The sequence below is a fragment of the Aphelocoma coerulescens genome, chromosome 18 (assembly GCF_041296385.1).
Source record: "Aphelocoma coerulescens isolate FSJ_1873_10779 chromosome 18, UR_Acoe_1.0, whole genome shotgun sequence".
In the NCBI taxonomy this organism is placed as follows: domain Eukaryota; kingdom Metazoa; phylum Chordata; class Aves; order Passeriformes; family Corvidae; genus Aphelocoma; species Aphelocoma coerulescens.
Window position 1 is genome coordinate 4,013,503 of NC_091031.1, and position 25,629 is coordinate 4,039,131.

General features: G+C 43.4%; 3 protein-coding genes across 6 annotated transcripts; 2 read left to right on the top strand and 1 right to left on the bottom strand.

The window, feature by feature from the left end:
• The first annotated feature begins 3,956 nt into the window (after positions 1 to 3,956).
• DDX5 (DEAD-box helicase 5) lies at positions 3,957 to 11,297 on the top strand. 2 transcript variants are annotated; one of them, XM_069032836.1, is made up of 13 exons: positions 3,957 to 4,097; positions 5,461 to 5,626; positions 5,775 to 5,871; positions 5,956 to 6,089; positions 6,216 to 6,281; positions 6,726 to 6,867; positions 6,945 to 7,105; positions 7,259 to 7,431; positions 7,616 to 7,726; positions 7,926 to 7,987; positions 8,066 to 8,125; positions 9,372 to 9,596; positions 10,136 to 11,297. In XM_069032836.1, exons 1-13 carry the CDS (start codon positions 4,066 to 4,068, stop codon positions 10,519 to 10,521), a joined length of 1,815 nt encoding a protein of 604 aa, XP_068888937.1. In that variant the 5' UTR covers positions 3,957 to 4,065; the 3' UTR covers positions 10,522 to 11,297. The 2 variants fall into 2 exon arrangements, with proteins under 2 accessions (XP_068888937.1, XP_068888938.1); XM_069032837.1 differs by having other exon boundaries at positions 3,964 to 4,073.
• Positions 11,298 to 11,395: 98 nt separating this feature from the next.
• Positions 11,396 to 19,205, top strand: POLG2 (DNA polymerase gamma 2, accessory subunit). 2 transcript variants are annotated; one of them, XM_069032838.1, is made up of 8 exons: positions 11,396 to 14,058; positions 14,453 to 14,600; positions 14,739 to 14,844; positions 15,215 to 15,388; positions 16,352 to 16,492; positions 17,308 to 17,388; positions 17,980 to 18,080; positions 19,004 to 19,205. In XM_069032838.1, the coding sequence occupies exons 1-8, from the start codon at positions 13,548 to 13,550 to the stop codon at positions 19,167 to 19,169; spliced, it is 1,428 nt and encodes a 475-aa protein (XP_068888939.1). In that variant the 5' UTR covers positions 11,396 to 13,547; the 3' UTR covers positions 19,170 to 19,205. The 2 variants fall into 2 exon arrangements, with proteins under 2 accessions (XP_068888939.1, XP_068888940.1); XM_069032839.1 differs by lacking the exon at positions 17,308 to 17,388.
• Positions 19,170 to 24,938, bottom strand: MILR1 (mast cell immunoglobulin like receptor 1). 2 transcript variants are annotated; one of them, XM_069032840.1, is made up of 9 exons: positions 24,902 to 24,938; positions 24,765 to 24,809; positions 23,663 to 23,950; positions 23,141 to 23,425; positions 22,526 to 22,639; positions 21,990 to 22,079; positions 21,082 to 21,144; positions 20,684 to 20,743; positions 19,170 to 19,320 (listed from the first exon to the last, which is right to left on the bottom strand). In XM_069032840.1, the coding sequence occupies exons 1-9, from the start codon at positions 24,933 to 24,935 to the stop codon at positions 19,268 to 19,270; spliced, it is 1,032 nt and encodes a 343-aa protein (XP_068888941.1). In that variant the 5' UTR covers positions 24,936 to 24,938; the 3' UTR covers positions 19,170 to 19,267. The 2 variants fall into 2 exon arrangements, 1 of the variants encoding a protein (XP_068888941.1); XR_011155816.1 differs by lacking the exons at positions 21,082 to 21,144; positions 23,141 to 23,425; positions 23,663 to 23,950; positions 24,765 to 24,809; positions 24,902 to 24,938 and having other exon boundaries at positions 19,303 to 19,320; positions 21,990 to 22,614.
• Positions 24,939 to 25,629: the final 691 nt, after the last annotated feature.

A 25,629-nucleotide genomic window follows, 5' to 3' on the forward strand; every position in this document is an offset into this window, starting at 1 on the left:
ACAGTTTTTTGGAGAGGTTGGATGGTGAAAGTCTATTATCTTCCTTTCTAAGCAACAATATTCCATGCACTTCAGGAATTCTAGGTTTTCTATGTTGCAAGGAAAAATGGTGCCCTTTATCGTTAAACTCTTCGAGCACGACAAAAGCAGCTGAGGTCCCAGTTTTGACCGTAAAAACAATAACTGGCAGTAATAACCTCAGTGGTGTGAGCTCCAACAGCCCACGGGTGTCATTCGTAGATCTAAATCCAAGTGCACACACCACCTGAAGAACACAAAAGAGCTTTTGTTGTGTATATGCAAACATAGATCAGCGCTATCAAAACTAAGCTAAATATGGATTTCAGTTTGCTACATACACAGCTCTGCAAAGCTGTGTTGATTTGTTTCCATGTATTGGCTCAGATTAAGAGAACATGAGAAAATCAATGATGTTTAACTTAGGAGGGTGGAACAGAAAGATGAGGAAGTTTTTTTACAAAGGAAATTGAAAGGAGTTCCTTGCAGACTTAACTGCGTGTAGACAAGGCAAGGACTGAGTTTTTGTTCAGTCTTTTCAATTCTTTAAAACGTTAGAAAGATTAAACAGCACAGTAACAGGAGCCACTAAGTTATACACAAACAAAATCAAATTAAGATGTGTTAAGATAAATGCAACAGAACAAGAAGAGATCAGATAATTTGTTATTTTTACAGCCTTTGCAAAAATCTTTTACAGATTCATCAGGAACAGGAAGCCTGTAGGGTCAGAAGGTGGAGAGTGTTAATAGGAGTGTTTGGGAACAAAAAAATCTTTCACAGGCCATATTTAGTAAGTATATCTATACTGAAAAAAAAAAAAAAAGGGAGGTCCCTCTATTAGACATTTGCAGGGATGGTATTAACAAAACCAGTCAAGTTGGAGTGCTACTGAAAGAAAAAAATTAATTATAACAAAAAATGGTTGAGCAAGGTGGAATTCCAAATTGCTGAGGGTCAAACAGCTGTGGCTATTCATAAACAAAATAAGCCTGACTTAGGTGTTACTTTTGAGGACGATATCATGTAGACCTCTAGTCTTTGCAAACCTTGCTCTAGTCTTAGCAACAATTTTTAAAAATTGCTAGAAAATAATGCACAACAGATCAAAAACATCTTTATACTTTCATTATGTAGATCTGTATGAGGTCCAGATTTTAAATGTTGTGAATTTCTTGCCAATAAAGAAAAAAATAGCAAAGGATAATTAGACCTGTGGAATTGCTTTAAAAGGAGGAAAAATTACACTGCAGCTTTTGTTTATAAAAGAGGTGTCGTGGGTTGGGTTTGAAACCGGGCGGAAACACCAATTTAGTGTAGTGGTTTGGTCTAAAATACTCATTACTGTTTATCTTCTGTGAGATAAGAATTAGGAGAAATGCAAAGCAGGCACCAACTTGAAAGAATATAAAGAAGTTTATTAACAGACCTAAAAGAAGGGAAAAAAAAAATTACACCGCCTTCAGAACTCTCCTCCTCCCCCCACCTTCTTCCCTTCTCCCACTGACAATGTAAAAAGACAACCCTTAAGATGTTCAGTCTGTTTACCACTTCCATAATAACCTTGTTCAGTCCATTTAGAAAGAGAAGTCTCTTCTTGCTCGTGCTATGAAAACAGTATCACACCGAGACAGCCACCCACTTCCAAATATTGTTCAGTCCATTTAGGAAGAGGAGTCTCTCTGCTTGCGATGTGAGTCCCTTCCCCCGACTTGCAGCTTTTCCCGCAACTGCTTTCGAGGGTCCACTCTTGAAGTTTTTTTTGGGGTACAATCTTAAGGTTGAGCCGTTCAGAAACAAAAAAACAGAGGCCCTTCTCCTTCCCTGGGAGCAAAGGGTCTTCCTCATCTTCATCTTTAAGACTATCTCTGGGAGCATCTCTAGGAATTGAGGTTTTCTCCTTTCCCGTTTGGAGCAAAAGTCCTCATCTGGTTCATCTGGTTCATCTCTCTCTGTCCAAACTTCTCATGAAATTACAGCTGCGTCAGCATCTGCCTATTGCTTACGAGTTGAACACTCCACCCCCCATATCTTCATGAAATTACAACAGGATACTCTGATATATCATAGCTTCACAACAGACTTTCAGCTTTAAGCATCTCCTCTCTCTCTTCCCTCAGGTTTTCAGCTCTTCACAGCAATAAAAGGGTTAATCTCACCTCGGCCTTGCAGCTGGAATGTGGCTTATCGCTGTTGGTCACTGACCTCTGCCGGACAGAGGCGCCGCTTTGCTGAAATCTTGGCCGCAGTGGGGGGGGGGGGGTTCCGAGCCGCTCCGGCTGCCCACGGCAAGGCAGTGGGGGGGGGGTTCCATGGCTGGAACAGGCCCATGGCTCCAGGCTGGCCGTGGCCCGGCCCGGCCTGGCCCAAGCAGGGCCTGGCTGGGCCTGCTGGCCCCCGCACGGGGCCTGCAGCCACCTGTCCCAGCACCAGAAACGAGAGAGAGAACTTGGGGGGCAGTTTGTCTATTCTTAAGTGTGTATCACAGAGGCGGTCACAACTTTAAGTGGCTTAAAGAATTGTCCATATTCAAACTGGCCAGCTGATAGGTTCTATCAGGTCCCAGAGGAAACTGTAAGCACCCCTTAGCAAGGACACCCCTTCCGGGACTATGCTTGCTAACCTATGACAGGAGGTGACTTAGAAGATATTAATGTCCACAAACAATATAAATAAACATAAAGTTATTACCATTTCTACTAATTCATATTGTTTTGTTCCTCTTGTTCTTATGTGGCAATATGTTGAAAATGAAAGTAAATGTTTTTCAGGTTGCATACAGTGAAACTGTAAAAAAATTGTAATGGTATCTAACAAGCTAAGGGCATAAATAGAACCAAAATGGGAAGAAATGGCCATCAAATACAGTTATTTTTGTCCCAGAAAAGCCTTAAAGCACAGATTACTAGAAGGTGGGAGGATATAAATGAGGAGTGTTGTTATCGCACTTCTCCTTCCTTATGTTGTTTTCATTTGCTTCCCTCTCTGCCTGGAGCAGGTGGCTTGAGGGTGTTTGTGCTTCAAACTTCAACTCACATGTGTGTAAAGCCTCAGGACATTTGCGTTGTTCCTCCCCTGGCAAAGCCGGGCAGGTGAACAGCAGTGTCCACTTGGGGTACTGAATGTTTTTATCCAGTGCTTTCTGAGCAGCTTTTCAGCGATGCTGCACCTCAGATGACCTTTGACTCAGGTTTCTGGCCCTGGCGTGGAATTCAGAAAGATAACACTGGTAACTGTTTACAGACATGTGCTTATAAATATTTCTGTTTACATAAATGTTTCTAAACATTTATAAAAGGCAGTGGGTAATAGTATGAAAGAACTGGCCTGAGGAGGTTTGATAATATATTATTTTGCGTCCAGCTTTTCAGGATCCACACATCTGGCTCCTTCCGAGAGCAAAAGTCACAGGCGGGCATGGGGTCAATCTATCGTGAAGTATCAGTTATTAGTTAAAATGTTTGTTAGTTAAAAGCCCAGATTCCTCTTGAGCTCTTTCAGGAGGATTTTCATAAACAGATCTGTGAGAAGTGGGGGGCTGCACTGCGGACATCAGGGTCCGGCTCTGCCCTGCCAAAACCTACGAGGAGCTGAGCTGCATTCTGAACGTGCCGGGCGGCCGAAAGCCCGCACTTATGGAGGGTGGGAGGGAGAATTCCCCATCTCCATTTCTCCCTCAGGCCGGGAAGACCTCAGCGGGAACGAGGCGCCCACCCGCAGCAGCCCCGCGCAGGCGCGGGGGAACGCTCCCCGCGGGAGAGGAGGCACTTCCGGCCGCGAGCTCAAAGCCGGGCGAGCCGCAGCCGCACCCACGCGGAAGGGGGCAGGGCCTCGGGCTGGCTCGGGCCACTTACATAACGGCGGGGGTGGGGCCTGCGCGTGCGTCACGCGTCGGCTCCCGGCAGCCCTCCCCCCCCCTATATAACCGGCGTCCGCGCGGCTGACCGCCCACAGTGAGCGGCCCCCGTCAGTGGCGCCGGATCTTGCGTAGCTCTTCGCCACCCGCTCTAAGTGACTGGAATCGCCTCGCCCACCGCCGCCATCGCCATGCCCGGGTATTCCAGCGACAGGGATAGAGGGTGAGTCCGGGGGCACGGCCGGCGCCAGCCGCCGCCAGCGTCCGGACTCTGAGTCTGCCCGTGGGGCTCTCGGGGTTGTTTTTCAGATGTTTAAGATGGCGGCGGGGTGGGGGTTGGGCCCTGAACCCTTCCCTCAGCGCTCCCGCCGCGGGGGGTGGCCGGGGGAGGGCATCTGGCTTTTTTAAGCCACCGATTGTGGGCGACTGTATCGGTTCCTCCGCCTCAGAGCACCCCCCACGGGTGAGAATGGCGCGGGGGGATTTTTTTTTTTTTTCCTGTGGGGAGAAAAGATTAGCTCCCACCCCCCTAGGGACGATCCCCTAGCAAGGACGGTCCCCGTAGAGACCGATTCCCTCCTGCTGGGAGCGGCGGGCGGGCTGGAGGTTTGTGGGTCAGTGGGTTGGTGGTGCCGAAGCCTTGGGGAGCTCTTGGCAGGGCGGTTCCCCTCCCTCCCTTCCCCCTCCTAAGGCTCGGGCTGTGACCGGTAGGAGCTGGCCGGCTCCGCTTTGTGTTGTGTAAGCGGATGTTAATGGCCGGCCCCGCCATGCGGTGGCTGAGGGGAATCAAAATGCCGGCTGTGCTGCTGCTGCCTTTGTTCCTCCTCCTCCCCCCGCCCAGCCCCGGCTCTAAAATGGCAGCGGCTAGAAAATGTGGCGTAGACAGAAATGAGAGACAAAGGAAACAGCGCTGGCAGGAAGCAGCGGCCACTCGGGGAGCGCTGTGTTGTGCTGGGAAGGATCGTTCCCAGCGCCCGCCCGGCCAAAACCGGGAGGCGATCGGGGCGGGGGAGGGGGCCCCGTGCTCGGATCCAGCGCACGGCTTAGCGCGGCTCTGAGCTGCGCTTCGGGGCTTTCGAGATCCGCCTTATCGGAGCAGAGGGACCGAACCTACAATGTTAATAAAGTGCATGGCCTCATAAAATGTCTTTGTAAAAAGAAGTTTGTTTTCTGGGACATCAAAGAAACGGTTTACGGGAAAGTTATACGGAAGGTTTTGTAACTGCCCCTGCCTGCTTTCAGCAATAGGAGTGTCGCTGGGATGGGAAACCATTTTGATCACGGGGTAGTGCCAAGGTTTTAATACCTTACTTTGCTTGTTGTAACTTGCTATTCGATTGCATTGTATGGAAGTGGGAAAGACATGTTGCCTTAGCTTTTGAGTAAGAATTGTGGCAAGGCAGATTATGGTGTCTACAGCCTAAAGTATGGTTTTCGAAGTTCTAGTGTCCTGAAAATTAAGTAGGTAGAGTTTATACATCTGAATTGTGTAGTTAATGGGTGGACTGCAAAGATGGTGGCTAAATTGTTTAGGAAGAGGACCAAAATGTTTCTCTTGCATTCTATACCATGTTCTTTTTCCCTAGGTTTGGAGCTCCTCGTTTTGGAGGAAGTAGAGGTGGACCTCTCTCTGGGAAGAAATTTGGAAACCCTGGGGAGAAACTTACAAAAAAAAAATGGAACTTAGATGAGCTGCCCAAATTTGAGAAGAACTTCTACCAAGAACATCCAGATGTAGTTAGACGTACTGCGGTATGTACCTGCTCTGGCTCGAGCAAAAGTAAACAAGAAAGTGCAAATACATTGAGGGTCATGGGGCCCAGCAGGCACAGTTGGAGTCATTTAAAATACAACTTTTGTATCAAAGTATATTTGCAATAATGGGTGTTTTGTTTTGCAGCAAGAAGTTGAACAGTACAGAGCAAGCAAAGAGGTCACAGTTAGAGGCCATAACTGTCCAAAACCAATTATCAACTTTTATGAAGCAAACTTCCCTGGTAAGTGAAGACCAGCTTACTGGTTGTTCTTCAGGCTGGATTAGGGCAGCATCTGAATTCATGTGTTTAAATTTTCTCTTCAAGCAAATGTTATGGAAGTAATTCAGAGGCAGAACTTCACTGAACCAACTGCTATTCAGGCACAAGGTTGGCCTGTTGCATTGAGTGGATTGGATATGGTTGGAGTGGCACAGACTGGATCAGGGAAAACACTCTCTGTAAGTTTTGATTATAGCCTGGAATACTGCTGCATTTACAGCAGTGACAGTATGGCCTGGCTTAGTGCAGGTGGAGCACTATTGGGAAGAGAGTATAATGAGAAAATTTCTCTTTTTTCCAAACAGTACTTACTGCCTGCCATTGTCCATATAAATCATCAGCCATTCCTGGAGCGAGGAGATGGACCTATTGTGAGTATTCCTAAGTGAAAGGGGATTTTAATTTCTAGAGAATGTTGATTGTGTATTACAAGTACCAGTTGTCCATGCTCATAAGAGTGCATAGCTGCATTCTGTTTTTCTGTATGAATAAAGTGGTTCCCTGTTGGGGTACTCTCCCAGCTAGATCCTATAAGCTCTGATTGGATTGTCCTTAAAATAGTACAGAACAGTGAGAGATGTTTGATTTTTGGGTTACATTTTGGAAATTGCTGTTCCCTGGAAGCTAGTGACTTCCAGGTATTTTCCACGTGTTAGGTCAGTGGTGGCAGTTGAGATGCCAAGTAACTTGGTTTGCTGGTTTGGCTACTTAAATCTACTTCAGTCAATCTGGCACTGAACTTTCCACTCAAAATTATTGTCAGACTAGGACTTTCCAAAGGATATTGAACTTAAAGCTGGGCATCGTATTTCTAGTGTCTTGTGCTGGCACCAACCCGTGAACTGGCCCAACAAGTGCAGCAGGTGGCTGCTGAATACAGCAGAGCGTGTCGTTTGAAGTCCACATGTATTTATGGAGGTGCTCCAAAGGGACCACAAATCCGTGACCTGGAAAGAGGTATGGATCAGCCGTGGTGCATCCCTGTCTGAGGCAATGTGGACACTGCTTCAGCTGACAGGACTGCTTGGTTTTAGGTGTGGAAATCTGCATTGCAACACCTGGAAGACTTATAGACTTCTTAGAAGCTGGAAAGACCAATCTCAGGAGGTGTACTTATCTGGTCCTTGATGAAGCTGACAGGATGCTTGACATGGGATTTGAACCTCAGATCAGAAAAATTGTGGATCAGATAAGAGTGAGTATAAACAGTCCATGCATTTATCACTATAGCAAGTACAAACTATTGTTACTATTCTTATTAAAGCAAGGGCAGTTCAAGCCTGGGTAGTTTTGGTTGGGCATTTAACTTCACCCTATACTGATCTTCTATTGACCTGATCTTCTCCAGCCTGACAGGCAGACTCTGATGTGGAGTGCCACATGGCCTAAGGAAGTGAGGCAGCTGGCCGAAGATTTCTTGAAAGAATATGTGCACATCAACATCGGTGCACTGGAACTGAGTGCAAACCACAACATTCTTCAGATTGTGGATGTGTGTCATGATGTTGAGAAAGATGACAAGTAAGTAGTCCTTGGGGGCAAAGCATTCTGTGTTTTCTGTCAGTTTTGCTTTATAAACTGTGAAATGAATGTCTTGTCTTGGTGGATTTTTTTGACATCAGTCTGAAGACAAAGGCAAGAAATTAGTTTAAACTTGTACAGTACAAACTGGTCTAAGCTCTAAGCAAAATATCTTCATTAATAGGCTTATTCGTTTGATGGAAGAAATCATGAGTGAGAAGGAAAACAAAACAATTGTTTTTGTGGAAACCAAAAGGCGTTGTGATGATCTTACCAGAAAAATGAGGAGAGATGGGTGAGTAATAGCTGAGATTTCAGTGAGCAACCCTAGTAGTCTTGGGTGTGTTCTTGACACAACAGTTAAGAATCAAAACTGTCACAGAGTGACACTAGCTGTCAGTTGCAGTGCTGAGACTGGAATTTGCCAGTAGGCCTGTCTTTGGCTAATGAAGCCACTGATGTGTTCCTGGGTCAATGAAGTTCTGTGTTTTCAGGTGGCCAGCGATGGGTATTCATGGTGATAAAAGTCAGCAGGAGCGGGACTGGGTTCTAAATGGTGAGTGTTTCAGCAATTTCTGCAAGCATCTGATGTGTGCTATTTAAGGAAAAAACTGATTCACTTCTTGTATTACAGAATTCAAACATGGAAAAGCACCAATCCTGATTGCTACAGATGTTGCATCCAGAGGTCTAGGTTAGTAAAACTCAGTAATGCCAGTTGCCCAAAGCTTTTAAAGAAAGTCTATTGCTTTCTTTAACCTCTGCATTTTTCTAAGTTTTCTTCACATAAAGGTGCAGTCTTTGTGGCAAGGCCTAGGCATGACAATCGGAGGACTCGAGGGGGATGGAGGACTAGTGGAAATGATCGGCTGGCTGCTTCCAGTCAAATAGAGAGGTGAAAGCTGAGAGCATTGTGTGCCAGTAATCTTCAAAAGGCAAAGATCATCCTTTAAACTACTACCCCATAAACTGTTCTCTCATGAAATAAGCAGTTTCATTCACAGTTCACTTTGCCCTGGTATTTCTCTTCTCTCCATGCTTTGCATGATTTGCCATGGTGCAGTACTGTTAGTTTTGTGCATACTGTCTGCTGTGATCTGTGGGTCTTTGAATTTCAGTGAGTTTTTTGAAATGTTGAAGAACATAATTTTAAACTTCAATGTTCAATGAAATTTTTTTCAACCATGAAATGGAGAGAGCAGCTTTAAAATGTACTAAGCCTTGTACAAATTGGTGAGTACTGGCACATGAAATCTGAGAAAAAAAGTCCACCTCTCACTTTAACAAGTGGGGCAGGAAAGCAATGGCTTTTCAATGCCTTTGAAAGTCGAAGTTCCTCCACCTATACATAGTCGTCATGTCGAGACCTGCCAGAGAGAGACACATTCTCAAGTGAACCCTGGCTTCTTGGAAGCGCTTGCCTAGACGAGACACAGTGCATAAAAACAACTTGGTGACTTTGGGGGGACAGGTATGTTTTTCTTGCAGCTGCGGTTCAAAGGTCTTGGCAAGACGAGCAGTGTGGCCCCTTTTTTTTGAGCTTCTAATGAGTGTGTATGTGAAGGACCTTGTATGTTTTTACTCTAAGGTCCTCAAATGAGCACATGAAGAGGCTGCTGTGAGCTTTAGTGGCCCTACTGCAAGAAGCTTTCAGATGTCACTTGATGATTTGTAAAGGGGACTCTTGAGTTGGGAATGACAAGCAAATGCACACTCCTTATGGTAAGGTTTTGGATCACAGGGTGGGTGATGAGAACGGGATCAGATGGAGTGTGCGTAACTTTTCCACAATATTCTTGCAGAAATGGATGATTCTAACACTGTTCTTTGCAGCCATTATTCCTTTTAAAATACTCTTATCTAATGTTTATCTTCGATTTGGCTGTTGTGGTGTGCAAAACTTTGTACCTCGCTTTTTGCCACACTGCAACACTTTACAGATGTGGAAGATGTGAAATTTGTCATCAATTATGACTACCCTAACTCCTCAGAGGACTATATCCACCGAATTGGACGAACTGCCCGCAGTACCAAAACAGGCACAGCATACACATTCTTTACTCCTAACAATATTAAGCAAGTAAATGACCTCATCTCTGTGCTTCGGGAGGCTAATCAAGCCATCAACCCCAAATTGCTTCAGCTGATTGAAGACAGAGGTTCAGGTAAGTGCTGTTATTGATCTCAGTGCATAGCTTTCCTCTCAGAACAAAATGGAAACTCTGAATTCCACCTCCAGCCTCTCTCCAAAATAAATGTGGAAGGTGGTTTGGTTACCAGTTACGGTGACCTCAGAAGGTATTTATTAACACAGAAGCCAAAAAACAGCACTCAAATGCTCCCAGCCTATCCTTGTGGTGCGCCAATGCCTAGGGCAGGCTGAAGAGGCACATCTTATTTGCCCTGAAATAAAACACTCATGGACTTAGTTTTGTGGCTTTGTCTCCTATGACTTGGAAAGAGAGATGGACCCAAGTGTCCTGCTGGCAGGGTAAAAGTCACTTTTTGCCTTGATGCTTCTACTTGTGTTACTGGGGAGAGTGTATGGCTCCTGAAAGGTTAGACAGCTTTATCTAACTGGAGTCCAGTGAGCACCTGGGAAGCTTTTATAGTACGTTTGAATTGCTGGGACAGAAAATAAATAGTGCTTAACTGAACTTAACAGCCTCTATAATGCACATAACTGTCTTGTCTCTTTCACTAGGTCGTTCCCGAGGTGACCGACGTGACAGATACTCTGCGGGCAAAAGGGGTGGATTTAGTAGTTTTAGAGAGAGGGAGAACTTTGAGAGAACCTATGGTGCGCTAGGCAAGAGAGACTTTGGAGCAAAAACCCAAAATGGGGCTTACAGCGCCCAGAGTTTCAGCAATGGAACTCCCTTTGGGAATGGCTTTGCAGCTGCAGGCATGCAGGCAGGCTTCAGGGCCGGCGGTAACCCCGCAGGAGCGTACCAGAACGGCTATGAGCAGCAGTATGGCAGTAACATTGCCAACATGCACAATGGCATGAACCAGCAGCAGTATGCCTATCCTGCCACTGGTGCTGCTCCTATGATAGGTTACCCCATGCCCACAAGTTATTCTCAATAACTTAGTGTATTTAAATGTCTCAGTTTTTCATAATTGCTCTTTATATTGTGTGTTATCAAAACAGGATAGTTATTTAAGAAATGGGAAATGCAGAAATGACTGCAGTGCAGCAGTAATTATGGTGCACTTTTTCGCTATTTAAGTTGAATATTTCTCTACATTCCTGAAACAATTTTTAGTTTTTTGTACTAGAAAATGCAGACAGTGTTTTCAAAGTAAATGTACAGTGATTTGAAATACAGTAACAGAAGGCAGTGCATGGCCTTCCAATAAAGATATTTGAAGACCGATTTTTCTTTCAGATGACAATTTTCTCAACATGTGCACAACTTTACATTAACAAAATGTCAAAATGTTTTTATATTAAATTCTAGAAAGGTTTCTCAACTGTGTCTGATTAAACATTTAAGCTTATACAAATACCAGCCTTGCCTTGATGGGGCTAGATTGCTTAGCATGGCAGGCTCTGCTTCGATGGGGAAGAAAATTAAAGCTGGCTTCTAAGAAAGTATTGGAAACAGTGTTCTTCCTTGTCTCACTAGTGTAGGGGCCAGTTCTTGGAAAAGATCAAAATTGTAGTGGTGTTGCTAATGAGCTGCTACAAGTGTAGGAAGCTTCTGCAGCACCGTAACCGTCGCCTTCACATGAGCATATGTGCAGACCAGGCTTGAGTGTCGTGTACCCACAGCTGCCAGGCGTTGTGAGTTAGCATGCAGGCTTCTGAGCTTCAGAGAAACGGGAAGATCTTAGTATTAAAACTTCAAATTATACTTAAACTGGTATTGAGCAGTGATTTCTTTATGGAGGTGGTGGGAGGGAAGTGGGCTGTTGATGTATGACAATGCCTCATGTATTTTTTTTAAAGACTTCTAATATGTGTAAATGGCTCTCAGATTTCAAGTACTGCCCATGCTGAGTGAAGCAACAGCAGTTCCTTGATAAGCAAAACTGGAATAATACTTTATCCTGGGGTTTAAAGTGCTTAATGCTTTCAAGCGCAGTGTATTAAAATTCCCATTAATACTAACTTTCAGTTCCTCCCTCTTGTTTATCAGAAAACTCATCACTGTTAAAGTTCACCACTTCATGTGTTCAAAGTTGGATCTTGAAATCTACAAGATTCATTTTAGGTTATTTTGAACCTGAGTAAGACTTTGTTTTGCACTTTTTGCTTAGTCCGTGCTCAGCCCTTGATTACTGTTTCCCTCCAAGGCTGAGCTTGTGATGTTCTCTAATGCAGTCTACTCTGCTTCTTAATTGTTTCCTCCTTTGTGATATTCCATCACTTTTGACAGTATTTTGTGATCATTCACTGCTGCTATGAGAACTTAGCTGGAGCCTTTAAATTACCCCACTGCAGTCTAAAACTGCAGCTGGCAATGTATTTTGATTTGGTTTTTTTTTTTGTTGGTTTGTTTTTGTTTGTTTTTTTGTTGGTTTGGGGTTTTTTTGGGAGGGGGGTTTAGGGTGGTTTTTTTCCTCATATGCTTTGAAACTGCTCAGTGTCACCAGGGGTGAAAAGGAAGTAGATTACTTTCCACTGAAGTATGACTTAATTCCTAAGTTTCCAGGTCAGTTGCATGAAGCAAAATGCATTGAAGAGCTTATTTTTGTTTTAAAGACTTCAGTGTAAACGGGTTCTTCTAGTATTAAAAGTACATGTAGATCCTTGTGAATTAAAATTGAGAGATGAGAGGCTTTAACAGTGATGCAAAACCTAAATGGGCAGGCGCCTTCCTCCTTGTATTTTGTACTCTTTCCAAATGTCCCTTTGCCTTGGGCAGTGTTTCCAGAGGGGGGAAATGTACCGTTTGCATATAAAATGATAAAAAGACGAGCTCTACTAAGCAGCTTTGACATCACTGCCGCTGCTATTCCGGCAGAATTGAGCTCATGGCAAATCTGCCTTCGAACTATAATTCCCTCCACTCCTTGTGCAGGCCGGAGTAGCAATTCCTGCAGCTGACCCAGTGCCCTACTAACGCGTCTCGTCGTTCCCGGGCCCGGGGGAGGGGGCTGCACCGCCCGAACCGGCGCGGGGATTATTCCAGGCCGAGCTTGTCATGACTGCGGCTCGCGGCATGGTTCCTGCCTCACGCCCCGCCTCCTGGCGCCGCTACAAACTCGTGATGCGGGGGCGGGGGGGGGGTATGGAAATTTCCACTGCGCTGTGGGAGCTCTGCCAGCGCGAACCCGAGGAGCCGAGGGGCCTCGCCCGCGCTCTTGGCAGCCTTCGCTTGAGCTTTGCCTTCTGCCTTTATGTGCCTCGGACTTGCTGCTGCCCTGATGGGCTCCGGAGGGGCTTTTCCCCAGGAATGTCCTCGTGCAGCTGCAGCGTGTTCCCGTGACAGTGAGGGCAGGGTCTGTCCTCTTGCGTCCCTCCCAGTCCCCAGTGCCGGGGAGTTCTGGACGTCCCCGTCCGACAGGGGCAGGCCAGATGTGACCCCTGGCACATGCGGCCTTGTTGCCGATTTTGGGAGCTCTCAACGAGTTTGGTTTATAAAAGAGAAATTGTTATTCTGCGCGGGGCTCAAGGTTGCTTCCACGTATCAAGCACACCAAGGGGTAAAAAGTTACTTTTTTTTTACAGTAAATTGTACACGAACCCACCTATCTAATGCACATTCTCTGCCTACCTAGCGTATGTTTGTGTGATCTTACCCAGTGCTTGAAACGAAAAGTTCCTTTATTAAGCAACTTCTATTGTAGAAGTTACCTGACAAATTAGTTATGTTTACAAAAGGGGAGAAAATTCAGGTTCATGACATCAATTTCCTTTGCAGAAGTTATCCGAGGATATCATTACGGTTACAAAAGGTGAGAAGATTCAGCCTGGGGACAGAAAATCACCTCGGAAGGTCCCTGAACTTCGGCCCAGGGCCCCGGTGGGCCTGGGAGGGTCCCGCTGCGCATGCGCGACCGCAGTGCCGCGCCCCCTCCCCCCCGCCGCTGCGCGTGCGCAATGGCTGCCCCGACCCCCCTTCCCCGCATCCTCCCCCCCGGCCCTGCCATGAGGGAGCGGCAAGATGGCGCTGGGCTCCCGCCAAAGCTGCTGCTGGTGTGGCCGCGCCGCCCTGGGGCAGCCGAGGCGACAGCGAGTCCCGGAGCGGGCGGAGCCGGCAGGGTGCTCGGCGCGGCCGTACTCGGCGGGCGGCGGTGCTGCCGAGGTGGCGGGCGGGGCGGAGCTGCTGGAGGTGTGCTGGCGACGGCGCTTCCTGCGGGGCGGCGCGGGGCCGGTGCCCTGGCGCGCCTACCTGAGCGGCCGCCACCCCGGCTTCGGGCCGTTGGGCACGGCGCTGCGTGCTAACCTGGCGGCGCAGTGGTGGGACTCGGCTCTGCCCATGCGGGAGCAGGTGTTCCCCGTGGACGCCCCGCTTCACAGTCCCCCCGGTGCCCTGCGGGACGCGCAGGGGCTGCGGCTGCTGCACCCGGAGACGCTGCGCGAAGCCCGCCAGGGCAGTGGGCAGAACCCGGGCGGCCCGGCCCTGGAAGAAGTGATGGGGGCCGCGGAAGTGCTGCGGGAGAGCCTCCTGCCCGGTAGGTCCCGGGTGGCTCCGCACAGCCTGCAGCCTGCGAGCGGGTTTCTTGCTGGGAGCGAAGCAGCTGCATTTAAGGGACTTTTCCAGCTGCGTTGGTGCTCTGGGAACGTTCCTTCTGTAGGCTGTGAATTTGTTTGCTCTTCAAGGACCTGACCAGCACAGGTGGGCAGCTGATGCGCTCCCTGTGATTTGGGGAAAAGCACATTAAAATCAACGTGCCCAGAGGAACCAGCCTACTGAATCAATCTCTGCAAAGCATCAAAGCTAGTAAAGATAGTGGGACTGCATGTACAAACAACACGTATATAGTATGTGCTTCTTTTGTTCTTGGTAGAGTTAAAACATCAGAAACTTTCCTGTGGCCGCTCAAATCAGGGCTTTGTCTTTTGCAGGTGTTCTGGCGCAGTATGTCAGCTGCTTAGAGCTGGTGAACAAAAGACTGCCCTTTGGCCTTGCTCAAATTGGAGTGTGCTTCCATTCTGTTCCAGAAAGTGAACATTCTGTTCCAGAAAGTGAACAACAGAACAAAAACCCTACAAGGTAGAGTAATAGAGGAGTTAATCCCTTATCATACCTATACCAACTATTTCACTTTTGGATTATTTTTGAATGCTGTTTCTTGCTTTTCCCCTGTTGTTTCTGAAGGTGTTAACTTGCTGCCCTTGCTGTTGTTTAAAGAATAGGCGAGAGGACCACGTCTTTGCTTGCATGGTTTAGTTCTCCCAGAACTGCAGGACAGTGGCTCGATTACTGGCTACGCCAGAGGCTCCAGTGGTGGAGAAAGGTAACAGCAGCATATCCTTGGGGAATCTTGGCCTACTCCTTTGTGTAGTCACGCTGGTTGGTTTTATGGCCTTACATTGCTGGCCTGTTCTAGGCACTGAAATAGGTGTATTTCTCATGGAAATTGAAAAGCTACTGAAGTTGATGACAAACTTAATAAGTAGTTTATAACGTGACTTGCAGAAATATAAGTGTTTTGTGTTTGTCAGTGATATGAGATGAAAATGCCATTAAACAACCAAGCGATTTGGGCCGTAACTTAAAAAAACCTTTTGCTGAAAATCGCAGACTTCAGTTTGCATTGCAGACTTGGTTTTGTAGTTAATACAGGATTCACAATAGTGATGACCTCTTACACTTCTTATTTTCAGTTTGCTGTAGGCCCGTGTAACTTCAGCAGCAGTGACTTTCAGGATGAAGAAGGCAGAAGAGGATTTAAGTTACATTACAGCTTTCCTTGGGGGACAGAAACAATAGAAACACTGAAGAACCTTGGTGATACTGAACTATTAGAGCTGTATCCAGGAGAGAGATCAAAGTTACTTGTAAGCTTTGCTGTATTCAACATCTTTCCTGGTAAAGATGTGTGAGAGAAATGGTTTCTTTGCTGATCCACTTGCTGAGAATGTGGCTGGCTTTTTATTCATTTGCTGCAAAAGTAGTACAGTTGATAGTCTGCAGTCAGACTTTTCATTTTCAAAAGCTGATAAAACAGTGTTTTGGTATTTTTTTTTCTACAAGGAACTCTTAAAAATTAAAAATGAGCTATATTGACAAGACAGCTGTTGTTACTGGCATAGCCTTTTCCTGTATGTGACAGACTGTGTTTTGCATTGTCCAGTTTGCATCAAAAAGAGCCTGTAAATGTGGAGGTTTTTTTCTTGCTGTAGCTTGTTCACTTTCATGTATGTAGAAGTTTCTGTATATTAATGGGTTATAAAAATGGCTTTATAAAAAAAAAAAGGAGGGATGGACCAGAGGGAAACCTCTCCACGGAATATGTTAGAGAGGGACAAACCTCTGGTAAATGGCAATGTTTGGAGTTAGGCTGAAGAGATAAAAGCAGAGTAATTTTGTATTTTACCAGTCAGTTGCAACCTTCTCATGACAGTCCTGTCTTTCCTGCTTTTGCAGTTTATTTCTACAAAACTGGGTTATGTAGGGATTTCTCAGAATGTGGGGACTCATGGTCGCTTGAAAGTAATCTACAAACCTCCAAAAGAAAATGCAGAGTTTCAAGTGTATTTGCCATAGATTTAAATTTATGATCAAAATGGCAGAGCAAGAAACTAATCTCATCCTACTCTGACCTTCTGCTTTCCCCACTGTTACAGTCTTACCTGGTTACAGATACACTGCTAAGATTACTGGTAATGTTTTAAATAAATGTCTGTATTTTAAATGTAATAAGGGTGCTTGAGCTCAATGCCTCATTATACATTTAAAGCAAGCAAAAGAGTTTTGAGGACAATCTTTGATATTTTCCTATGTGGGCTTTTTCTCTTCAGGGCCGAGATGGAAGGAAGAATGTCATCCCTCATGTTCTGTCTATGAATGGGAATCTGGACCGAGGAGTGTTAGCATATCTCTTTGATTCTCTACAGCTAGTTGAGAATCCATTAACAGCAAGGAAAAATTCACAGAGAAAGGTAATTTCATGTAGAATATGTGAGAAAAGTCTTAAGTACAAACCCCACAGACAATGTGGTAAATTCAAGCATTGCAATGTCTCCTTTTCCACATGGCCATCCTGATCCCTTCCCAATGGGTGCAGACTGAACCCTCTCACTGCTAGCACCCATGGCACAGCCCCTGTGGTCCTTGTCACCCATGTAAGCAGTTTTTCTCATTATGAGGTCCCCTTTCTTTTTTTACCTTTCTCTCTGATGAGTAGGTAGGCTCTTGACATGCAAGTGATGGAATTAAGAAATCAGAATGTAGCTGCAGTTTATGGGAGAGAGGAATTTGTCTTTTCCAGCAGCCTTTGAAAGTGGCTGAGAAGAGTAGAAAAGTGGGTCACAGGTGGTAAGGGGGCATTTCCCCAAGGACCATCATTATCCCCACTTTTACCCTGTGTTCTGGAGTTGGAGTGCTGGCTGTCAGTGCCTGTTACCCAGGCAGCTGTTTGGGCTTTAAGAACAGGCAGCAGACTGGATGGGAACTGCCTGCTGCACAGTCTCTGATTACTCTGGCTCCATTCAAGATAATGGAGCTCTGCTAACAAATCTTCATCTCTTTTCTGGAGCTCAGCCAAAATGGAATAATTTCTGCCACGTGAATGTAGCTGGGCTGTGTGCTTATTGCATAAAATACAGCTTGCTTCTAATTCAGGATTTTGTGCTGTGAGAAAATTTTGCATGTTTAGAACCTTAATTTAATTTTTAAAAATTACTATTTCCTAGTTCTGTTTAGAATTGCATGATAAATACATTGAGTAAACTGTTGGTTTTTGTAAATTTATTAGGTACTTAAGCTTCATCCTTGCTTAGCACCCCTTAAAGTGGCCTTGGATGTAGGAAAAGGTCCAACAACAGAGCTGAGGCAGGTATGTTGTAAGAGAGTATTTTAATTTTGAGCATTGACTCTCCATGTAACCTGTTACAATTCAGACACTGTTTATGTCTGTTGAGGAGAATCGTGCTGCTGCTTTGACTCCTGGAGATTCCTGGTTGTGCAGAGTTCATGGTGCTCCAACTCTGCAGCTTGTGGATGACAGCCGAAGGAATTCACTGCAGGCAGTTCCTTGTGTAGACACAACTGCTTTTGATACAATAGAGCTGATGCTTGTCCCGTGCAAAATTAAGAAAAATAAATAACACAATCCCTTTCAGCTTCTTCATCTTTCAGAATTATTTTGACACATGGGTTGCATCTTCAGAAAGATTTTTTAAAAGTTTTCATTTAAGTCAGTCATGAAGTCGCCATAGAAGGGAGGAAACTTAACACTGGCGTGTTTTTAAACAGAAGTGGAGACATAACTGCCAGGCTGCTTTCTAATTTGAGATTATTTCAGGCAGCAAATTAACACCATCTAGGAATGTTAATACCACACATGTTAAGAGTTTTAGTGGTTTCTTTGTATACAGTCTCAAACCTCAAAGTCTGTCTTTTAACTTTTGTTTTTAAATGAACACAGGTTTGTCAAGGATTGTTCAATGAACTGACAGAAAATGGAATTTCTGTATGGCCAGGTTATCTGGAAACTCTGCAGGTGTCTCTGGAGCAACTTTATACAAAGTAAGGAGAAACAGTCTTTTGTAAATTAAACTATGAAGGTCAAATTAAACTGTGAAGGTAAATTAAACTATGAAGATGACTTTCTGTGGACTGGTGTAAATACGCCTTTTTTCAGTAGGAAGTCACTGAGTGCAGTAACTGACTGAAGGTGTGGATCCTGAACTACAGACTTGGATTCAAGTAGTTTTATTATGAAAAGTGTGTATCAGATCATTTTTTAAATTAAGTGAAGTAGAAGCCTTTCACATGTTACTGTTATTTCCCTGGAACTGTGAAGTGCCTTTTAAAAACTCTCATGTAGAAAATAAATTTCTTCAGATGAGTTATAAGCTGCAGAACTGTTTCCCACCCTCACCCCCATTTTTGCATCTGGTCTGGTTCTGTGTTTCATTCTTAAGCACTATTTCAAACAGCACACTGTGTCCAGGCTTGAACTTGAAAGTTCTTCCAAGCCTGGAACCACTGCCATTAGTGTATGTGATGGAACTGTTTGTGGATATAAAAACAGCTATTCAGTTTGGGGGCTTCATTTATGATTTGTTGATCAGGAGTGAATTTGGGGCATATGGCTCCTTATGTCAATGCATCTTGAGCATAGTGATGAGTGTTTTTTTCTGAGAGAAGATAAATGCAACTATTTGTTCATGTGCAGTCAAACTAAGTCAGAAAGATAAATTCTCCTTGTACAAAAATACTCTTCTAATAGGTCACTAAAGATTCTTCTTGTATACTAAAGTAGCTAAATAATAAAGAAATGTAATCAGGAAAGCAAGGAATGGCAACAGGAAAACTGGAGGTGTCACACTGGACTTAGTGCAATACAGCAAAACTAAATATTTACAGTTTATGGTCATTTGTATGTAAGTTGTCTGATTTTTTTCCATACACCAAAAGCAGTAACAGGTGGGTTCTTTTCTCTGCAGGTATGATGAGATGAGTATTCCCTTCATGGTCTTGATAAGTGATGGCACTCTAGAGAATGGAGTGGTCCAGCTGAGAAGTAGAGACACCACCATGAAGGAAATGATGCACATTTCCAGGCTGAAGGACTTTTTAACAAAGTATGTTACGTCAGCCAAAAATATGTAAACTTAAAATTGTTGAATAAAAAGATTTTCTTAGACATCTTTGCCTGAACTGGTTTCAGCATTGTCATGGACTCAGTGGTTTCTCTGCAAACAGTTGTGCTAAAACTTGGTGGTGTGTCTGTTTTCTGTCAAATCTGGGTCTTCCAGGTTACCTTGGAAAAAGGCAAGAGAAAAAAGTTGTCACTTGTTAGCAAGGCTAACCGTATTCTTATTCACATCTTTGGATTTACTGTCATATTGCAAGTGCTCTATCCTAAGATCAAAATTCAACTTTCATCTGTGTTACTGACCTAATTATGATTTCTACTGGAAAATGGTATTTATGTAAAAGACTTCCAAATCTTAAATATTTTAATAACATCAGTAAGTATCTTTGTACCATCTGTTTGTAGAAATGTATTTTAATCACATGGCTTCAGTTCTTAAACATGTAAGCTACTTCATCCTGACTTTGATGTACAAAAAAAATCAGAAATATATTATCAAGAGTAACAGAGGAATAGATTTAAATAAATTGTAAGGTTTTTTACGAACATTTTTCGTGGACAAAATGTCTGTGTGGATAAAATGGTGGAAAAAGACTAATGTGTGATCATGGTTTTCCTGTACCTAAGCATAGCTGTTAAAATCAGATACAAGAGTTTGCAGAGATACAGAACTGTGTGTTTCTGATCTTGTCTAGATTTCCAGTGCCTGTACAGCTTGTTCAGTCACTGTATGAAGTGCTTAAGGTTTGTGCAAAAAGGCCTGTGGCTTCTGATAATCATCAGTGTCATGAAACACAAGAACTTGCCTTAAAATCTTCTATTAACATGATGCTCACTTAACTATAAATGAGTAATTTGTAACAACAGTAATAATTGCTGTATGGAGTATGTATGCTAGATATAATCAAGATTAGCATAGTGTGTCTTACTGAACTCATAGAATTCTAAATAAGGGGGCTATGGAATGATATTAAAAAAACCCAGCAACATCTGAGAAACAGCCTGTAGCAGGATACAGAATTTATTTTGAAGTTAACCATCCCAAAACTTAATTTTAGCAACGTATCCTTGCTCTGAGAGCTGTAGTACTGTTGAACTGAGTAATTGCCATCCTTACAGGTACATAGAAGTGAAATACAGATCTTCTAGTGCCTAAGAGGGATTTTTTTCTTTTTTCGTTACACTGGACAAAAGCCTTTTGATTATCTTATGTGTGCACACAATCCAGTTTCTACGTTAGCAGAATTGTTAAATTCAGGAACTTACATCTGCGTGAAAGCTTTACATGTAATTCTATGTTTCATCTGTTCTGCTTTTTCTCCTAAGTTGAAGTCCTTAGATATTACGGCTCAAAGATTTTATTTGCTAGTAGAAAGTGAGCTATGTTGTCTGTCTACGAACTGGTTAGGCCAGGAAATTGGTATCTAAACATCATTGCTTGCTGTGCAGCTTGCTGGAACTTAGCACATTTGAGGGCTGAAAAATTCTTTAAAAATATGTGATTAAGTTAGTCACAAAAAAGTCATACCTGGTACGCAGTCTCTGATGGGGACCTTTGAATAGACTGCGGAACATGCCCTCATGGTTGCTAAAAGCCAGAATAACATAATTCATAATTGTGTTTGTGGTACAGATACACAGAAGAAGAATTAACATTACATCTGCAACGTGGTTACTAATGACATCTTCTGCGTGGTTTCATAGTGAGGCTGTTGAATTTGTTGCCATAGGATGGTTAGTTGTATTTTTTTTTCTTCTTTCTCCCCCGCCTCAAAACAGTTTTAAAGTTATTTTAGTTTTTCCATAGTAACTAAGCAGTTTCATAAATACTTGCAATTGCTTAAGCCCTGCCTCCACCCTGCAAAATCCCCTCAAAACATATTTGTGTGCATCAGATATTTTGATATTATAGCTTGAGGTTTTCACCTTTTTCCTCTTCTCTTCTAATAACAGAAAAGTTGATGTATTCTTCTTCTGGTTTAACAGGCTCTGGATTAAGGATGACGAACAGCAGTTAACTCACAAACAACTTCAATCAGACTTTTTTTCTATAATCTTGAAACAAAGCAGTGAGATTCCATACTGAATATAAATCATGGAGCATCCATGGGCCTTATCAGGGCTCTTATCACTGTCCTTGCAGGCTGAGACCTGGCACGAGCAGCTGCACAGCACTGAGCTGATCCAGCAGGGCAGTGAGAATTCTATCTACTGCATGAACAGGAAGGCAGGTTTGTTTGGAGACAGTTACTCCATTTTGATATTTAGAAATGGGAAACGTAAATGTCTTTGCTATTGGTTTATTTTGGGGGGTTCTTTTTCCCCTTGAAAAGAGACATTCCCCTAGAAGGAAAATGTAGAAACCTGCAAGTTCAGAGCATTGTGGCTGTCAGGTAGTGTCTTCATTATTGTGTGTTTTCTGCAATTCAAGTAGTAAAATGCCTTAATGTAGGTCAGTTGGTTTGTTGTCATAATTTCAGTTTGAACTGACTTTGAGTCTTGCCAAGCTTAAGAAGGGTGGAATAAAGAACTAAAGTACTGAACAATTTTGAGTAGAATGCAGGAGCTATGCAAATTTTATTTTGCTACAACTTCATATAGCTCACTGTTGTCTGTTAGTAAATAGGCATTACACCCATTTTGTTTTTTTAATAGAATCTCAGTTCATTTAACCAGCTGCAGTTCTGGTTGCATGGCTGTCAGATGATGCCAAATATGGATTCTGAGGGATTTCAAATAATGCCTTTGCCAGGAGGGTCAGTAGGTGTCCCCTTACAGTGATTTTGCAGTACCTGAAGAAACCTGCCTGACTGTAGTGGGTGACAGGAACTTACCTATCTCTGTGTATATGACTTCATTTTCAGACTCCTCTGCATTCACTGTTGAAGTAAAGCTAGTTGAGGGCCTGGTAGACTTAAATTTTTCTGCAAATTGTAAAAGAAAAACGTGTGTGTGTATATACTTATATATATAGAGAGAGATTTTTCTTAGAGGGAAATAAACAGTTTTAATGTATTTGTAATATTTTGAGATCTCAGGTAATGTTATTTTCACAATCAGAATTATTCTTTAACCAAGGGCGTTTGAATAGATTTCCCTTCCCAGTGAGGTCAAATTCCTTCCAGTGTTTTTGTGTATTACATTAGATGTTGATTTGCTTCCCCCACCCCACATCTTTCATCTAAAACACAGCTCAAGAGATTTGGCCTTGTCAATGTCTTGATAAGCTGCCAGTGCTGCTTGAGAGGAGACTCAACAACATGTTAAAATACCAGGAGCTACTCTACCAATAACGTGATGTTTATACAGTAAAATATATTGACAACGTAAATGACATTTGGAAAATGAAACAGACATTCAAATAACTCACTTGCTTTATACAAAGGAATTATGAAAAATGGGATTGCGAGAGCAAATCCTATTATGAGTAGTAGCAGGGTTAGCACAAGAGAAATTATCAGGGGCTGAGAATGGCTTCTCTCTTCTGCCAAAAAGAAGAAGAAAAAAAAGTGTTCATGCAATGAAGTGTTGTTTCGTATTTTAAGTATTTTCTGTAAATTGAAATCAAGACTCGAAATTTCTTTCAGCTTTTAGGCTAATGTAACTGCTCAGGAGAGTCCCAAAGGCTCTGTGCCCCAGCAGAAGGAAGGCAGCTTGCTGGTGCCAGTAAGCTCTTTCATAGGACCAGAGAGAAAAATGAAACCAGACTCTTTCCAAGGTGGACCAGGGGTCTCTTGTAAAAGTGAGTCTTTCACAGACATCCTCCATGGTCACTTCAACTTCTACTGCTGTCTAGGATGCATGAAATTCTATGGTTTTGCATTAATTTTAAAAACTCAATTTTCTTTTTTTAATTTAAAAAATTATATTTTGAACATCACATTGCAGGAACAAAATATCAGGCTAAAAACTTCTATAGTTATAACATTCTGAATTTTGTGTGATCCCAGTCAGTCAACAGTAAGTAATCTCTTTTCATTCATACCTGCTAATGTAAAGTTGAAACCATTGCTGTATTTTGTATTATTGGGAAAACTGTTACTAGCTTTGCACTTATACGTTCCGAAGTCACTAAGGGAATCAATAAACAGAAAAATCACAGCTGCTTCCCTCTTCTGCATTGTCTTTTGGGGAGAAATGTTTTTTGTTCCTTTGAAGAATAGATATGAGATGGGAAGAGATCCATTCTCCGAGAGACAGGACAGAGTCACGTTCTGGCCTTTCTTTGCCTGAGAGGTGGGTGACCTCAGCACTGGTTTGGAAATTGGCTCTGTAGAAAGAAAACTGAAAAGTCTGAATCACTGAGTACAGGACAAGCTCCACGCAAGATTTGGAGTGAAGTGACAACACTGGCAAAAGACCTGAGCATGGAGGGATTGTGAGCCCAGGCAGGAGAGCACTGCCAGCTCTTGAGGTGAGAGCAGCAGTAAAGTTCAGCTCCTCAGTCAAGAGATGGCTGTGTGCCCCTGGAATAGCCAGTGCTGGGAAGGTGTATGGCAAGACATACCTATAAGGGTGAAATTGAGGCTGTTGCTGTATTTTCCACCACTGGAGATGATGTATTCAGCTTTGCACTTGTATTCCCCCACGTCACTGGCAGAGTTGATGGTCAGGGTGAACAGTGCGGGGGTCAAGTCTGACCTGTTTAAAGCAGATACCTGCTGGTTGTGCTTAAACAGTGTGTATCTGACAGGTGGAGATGCAGAGTCAGAGAGGCAGGAGAGGGTCACATTCTGTTTCATCACCACGTTCAAAGCCCCCTGAACCAGTACAAGCTTGGGGTTGGACAGCATCTCTGGAAGGAAAAAACTTCTGAGTGAGCTAACTGCACCTGTGACTCTAGAAACCCCCAGATTTTTCCCAAAATACGTTGACAGCCAAGCTATGCTTATTTGTGTTGAAACAGGCCATTATACTTTTTCCACCTCTAATAGCAGGCAACTCAATTACTTTTCAAAACCAGAATGCAGCTTCACACATGATGAAAAGTGCATGTGTTCATGCAAAAGAGGCACAGCCACACAAAGCCTATGGATGTGTTCAGATGAACCACCAACAACACTTTTGAACTACAGCAGCAGTTAAAAAATTAGAGAAGTATAAAAGATAAATATTAGAGTATAGAGAAAGTAACCTTATATATTAATTGAGAGGTAGCATGTAAACCTGAAAGCAAAAGCAGTATTTTATTGTGGCTATCTATAAACAGACTGAACTAACCCCGTGTAAGTAGATTGAACATTTGAATAGTAGCAGTAAGGGCCTTGATGGGTTCAAAATTTTGTTTCCTTTCATGATCTTACACAAATAAATTTGCAATAAACACTTGTCTTTTCACAGAAAATGGTACTGAACTAGTCATGACTAAAATTAAATTACAGTATTTCCATGGAGAAAAAAATGTTTTAACAACTTAAAGAAATTTTGACTTTAAATACAGGTCAGCAAAGAGACAGTTAACTTTGTATAGAAACTTTTAAACTGGCTTACGGAGAGGCTAAAGATTTAATTTTGCATGAAATTTTTGGACATTTTTAAATCCCTCCCCCATTTTTTTGGATAGCGGTCAATCTCAGCACATACTGCAAAATCAACAAAAGAGAACCTACCTTTGCCATTTGCAGTAGTTTTCTGTATCTGCTGAGACATTTGAGCTAAGAGAAGAAAAAGAAAATCTTTCAGACAAGAAACAATGGTTTTGGTTTAGAAAGATTTGTAATATGAAAGAAGCATGTCCTTGGCTTACGGTAGGAAAACAGCAGAACTGTGAGAAAAAACATTTTCTAGATACTGAGCAAGAGAGCTGGTGGAGTTACATGACAGAGATCTTCCTTTTGAAGGTGATGGAGGAGGGGCTTTAGGACTTGAGGAAGTTCTAAATACAGAAACTGCTGATCAGTGCTGATCTTTACTCGTGTTTCTGTAGAGAATTTTGTCATATCCCACGTATGTTAGCCTATGGCAGGCAGAGTAGTGGTCAGAGAGAGGAGCAGTAGTGTGGGATACAGGTAAATGTTGTGTACAGTTGTCCTAAGACGTGACTGATGTGAGCAGCAGTTTCCCCTGTGAGTTGTGTGGTAGAGCCATCCTGCCATACACTGCAGGACCAGGGAATCACTGAGGGTGGAAAAAACCTCTAAGAACATAAAGTCCAACTATTCCCCCGGCACTGCCAGCTCCACCACTAAACCATGTCCCCAAGTGCCACATATGCATGTTTTTAAATCCCTCCAGGTGACTCCACCACTTCCCAGGGCAACCTGTGCCAATGTCTGACAACCTTTTCCATTAAGAAATTTTTCCTAATATTCAATCTAAACCTCCTCCAGTGCAACTTGAGGCTGATTCCTCTTGTCCTATCATTTGTTACCTGGGAGGAGAGACCAACCCCCACCTTTCTCCTTTTGGGTAGTTTTTCTAGCATTGTTCTTGTAGGGGAATGAATGAGATCACTGATCCATATCAAAGAGACAC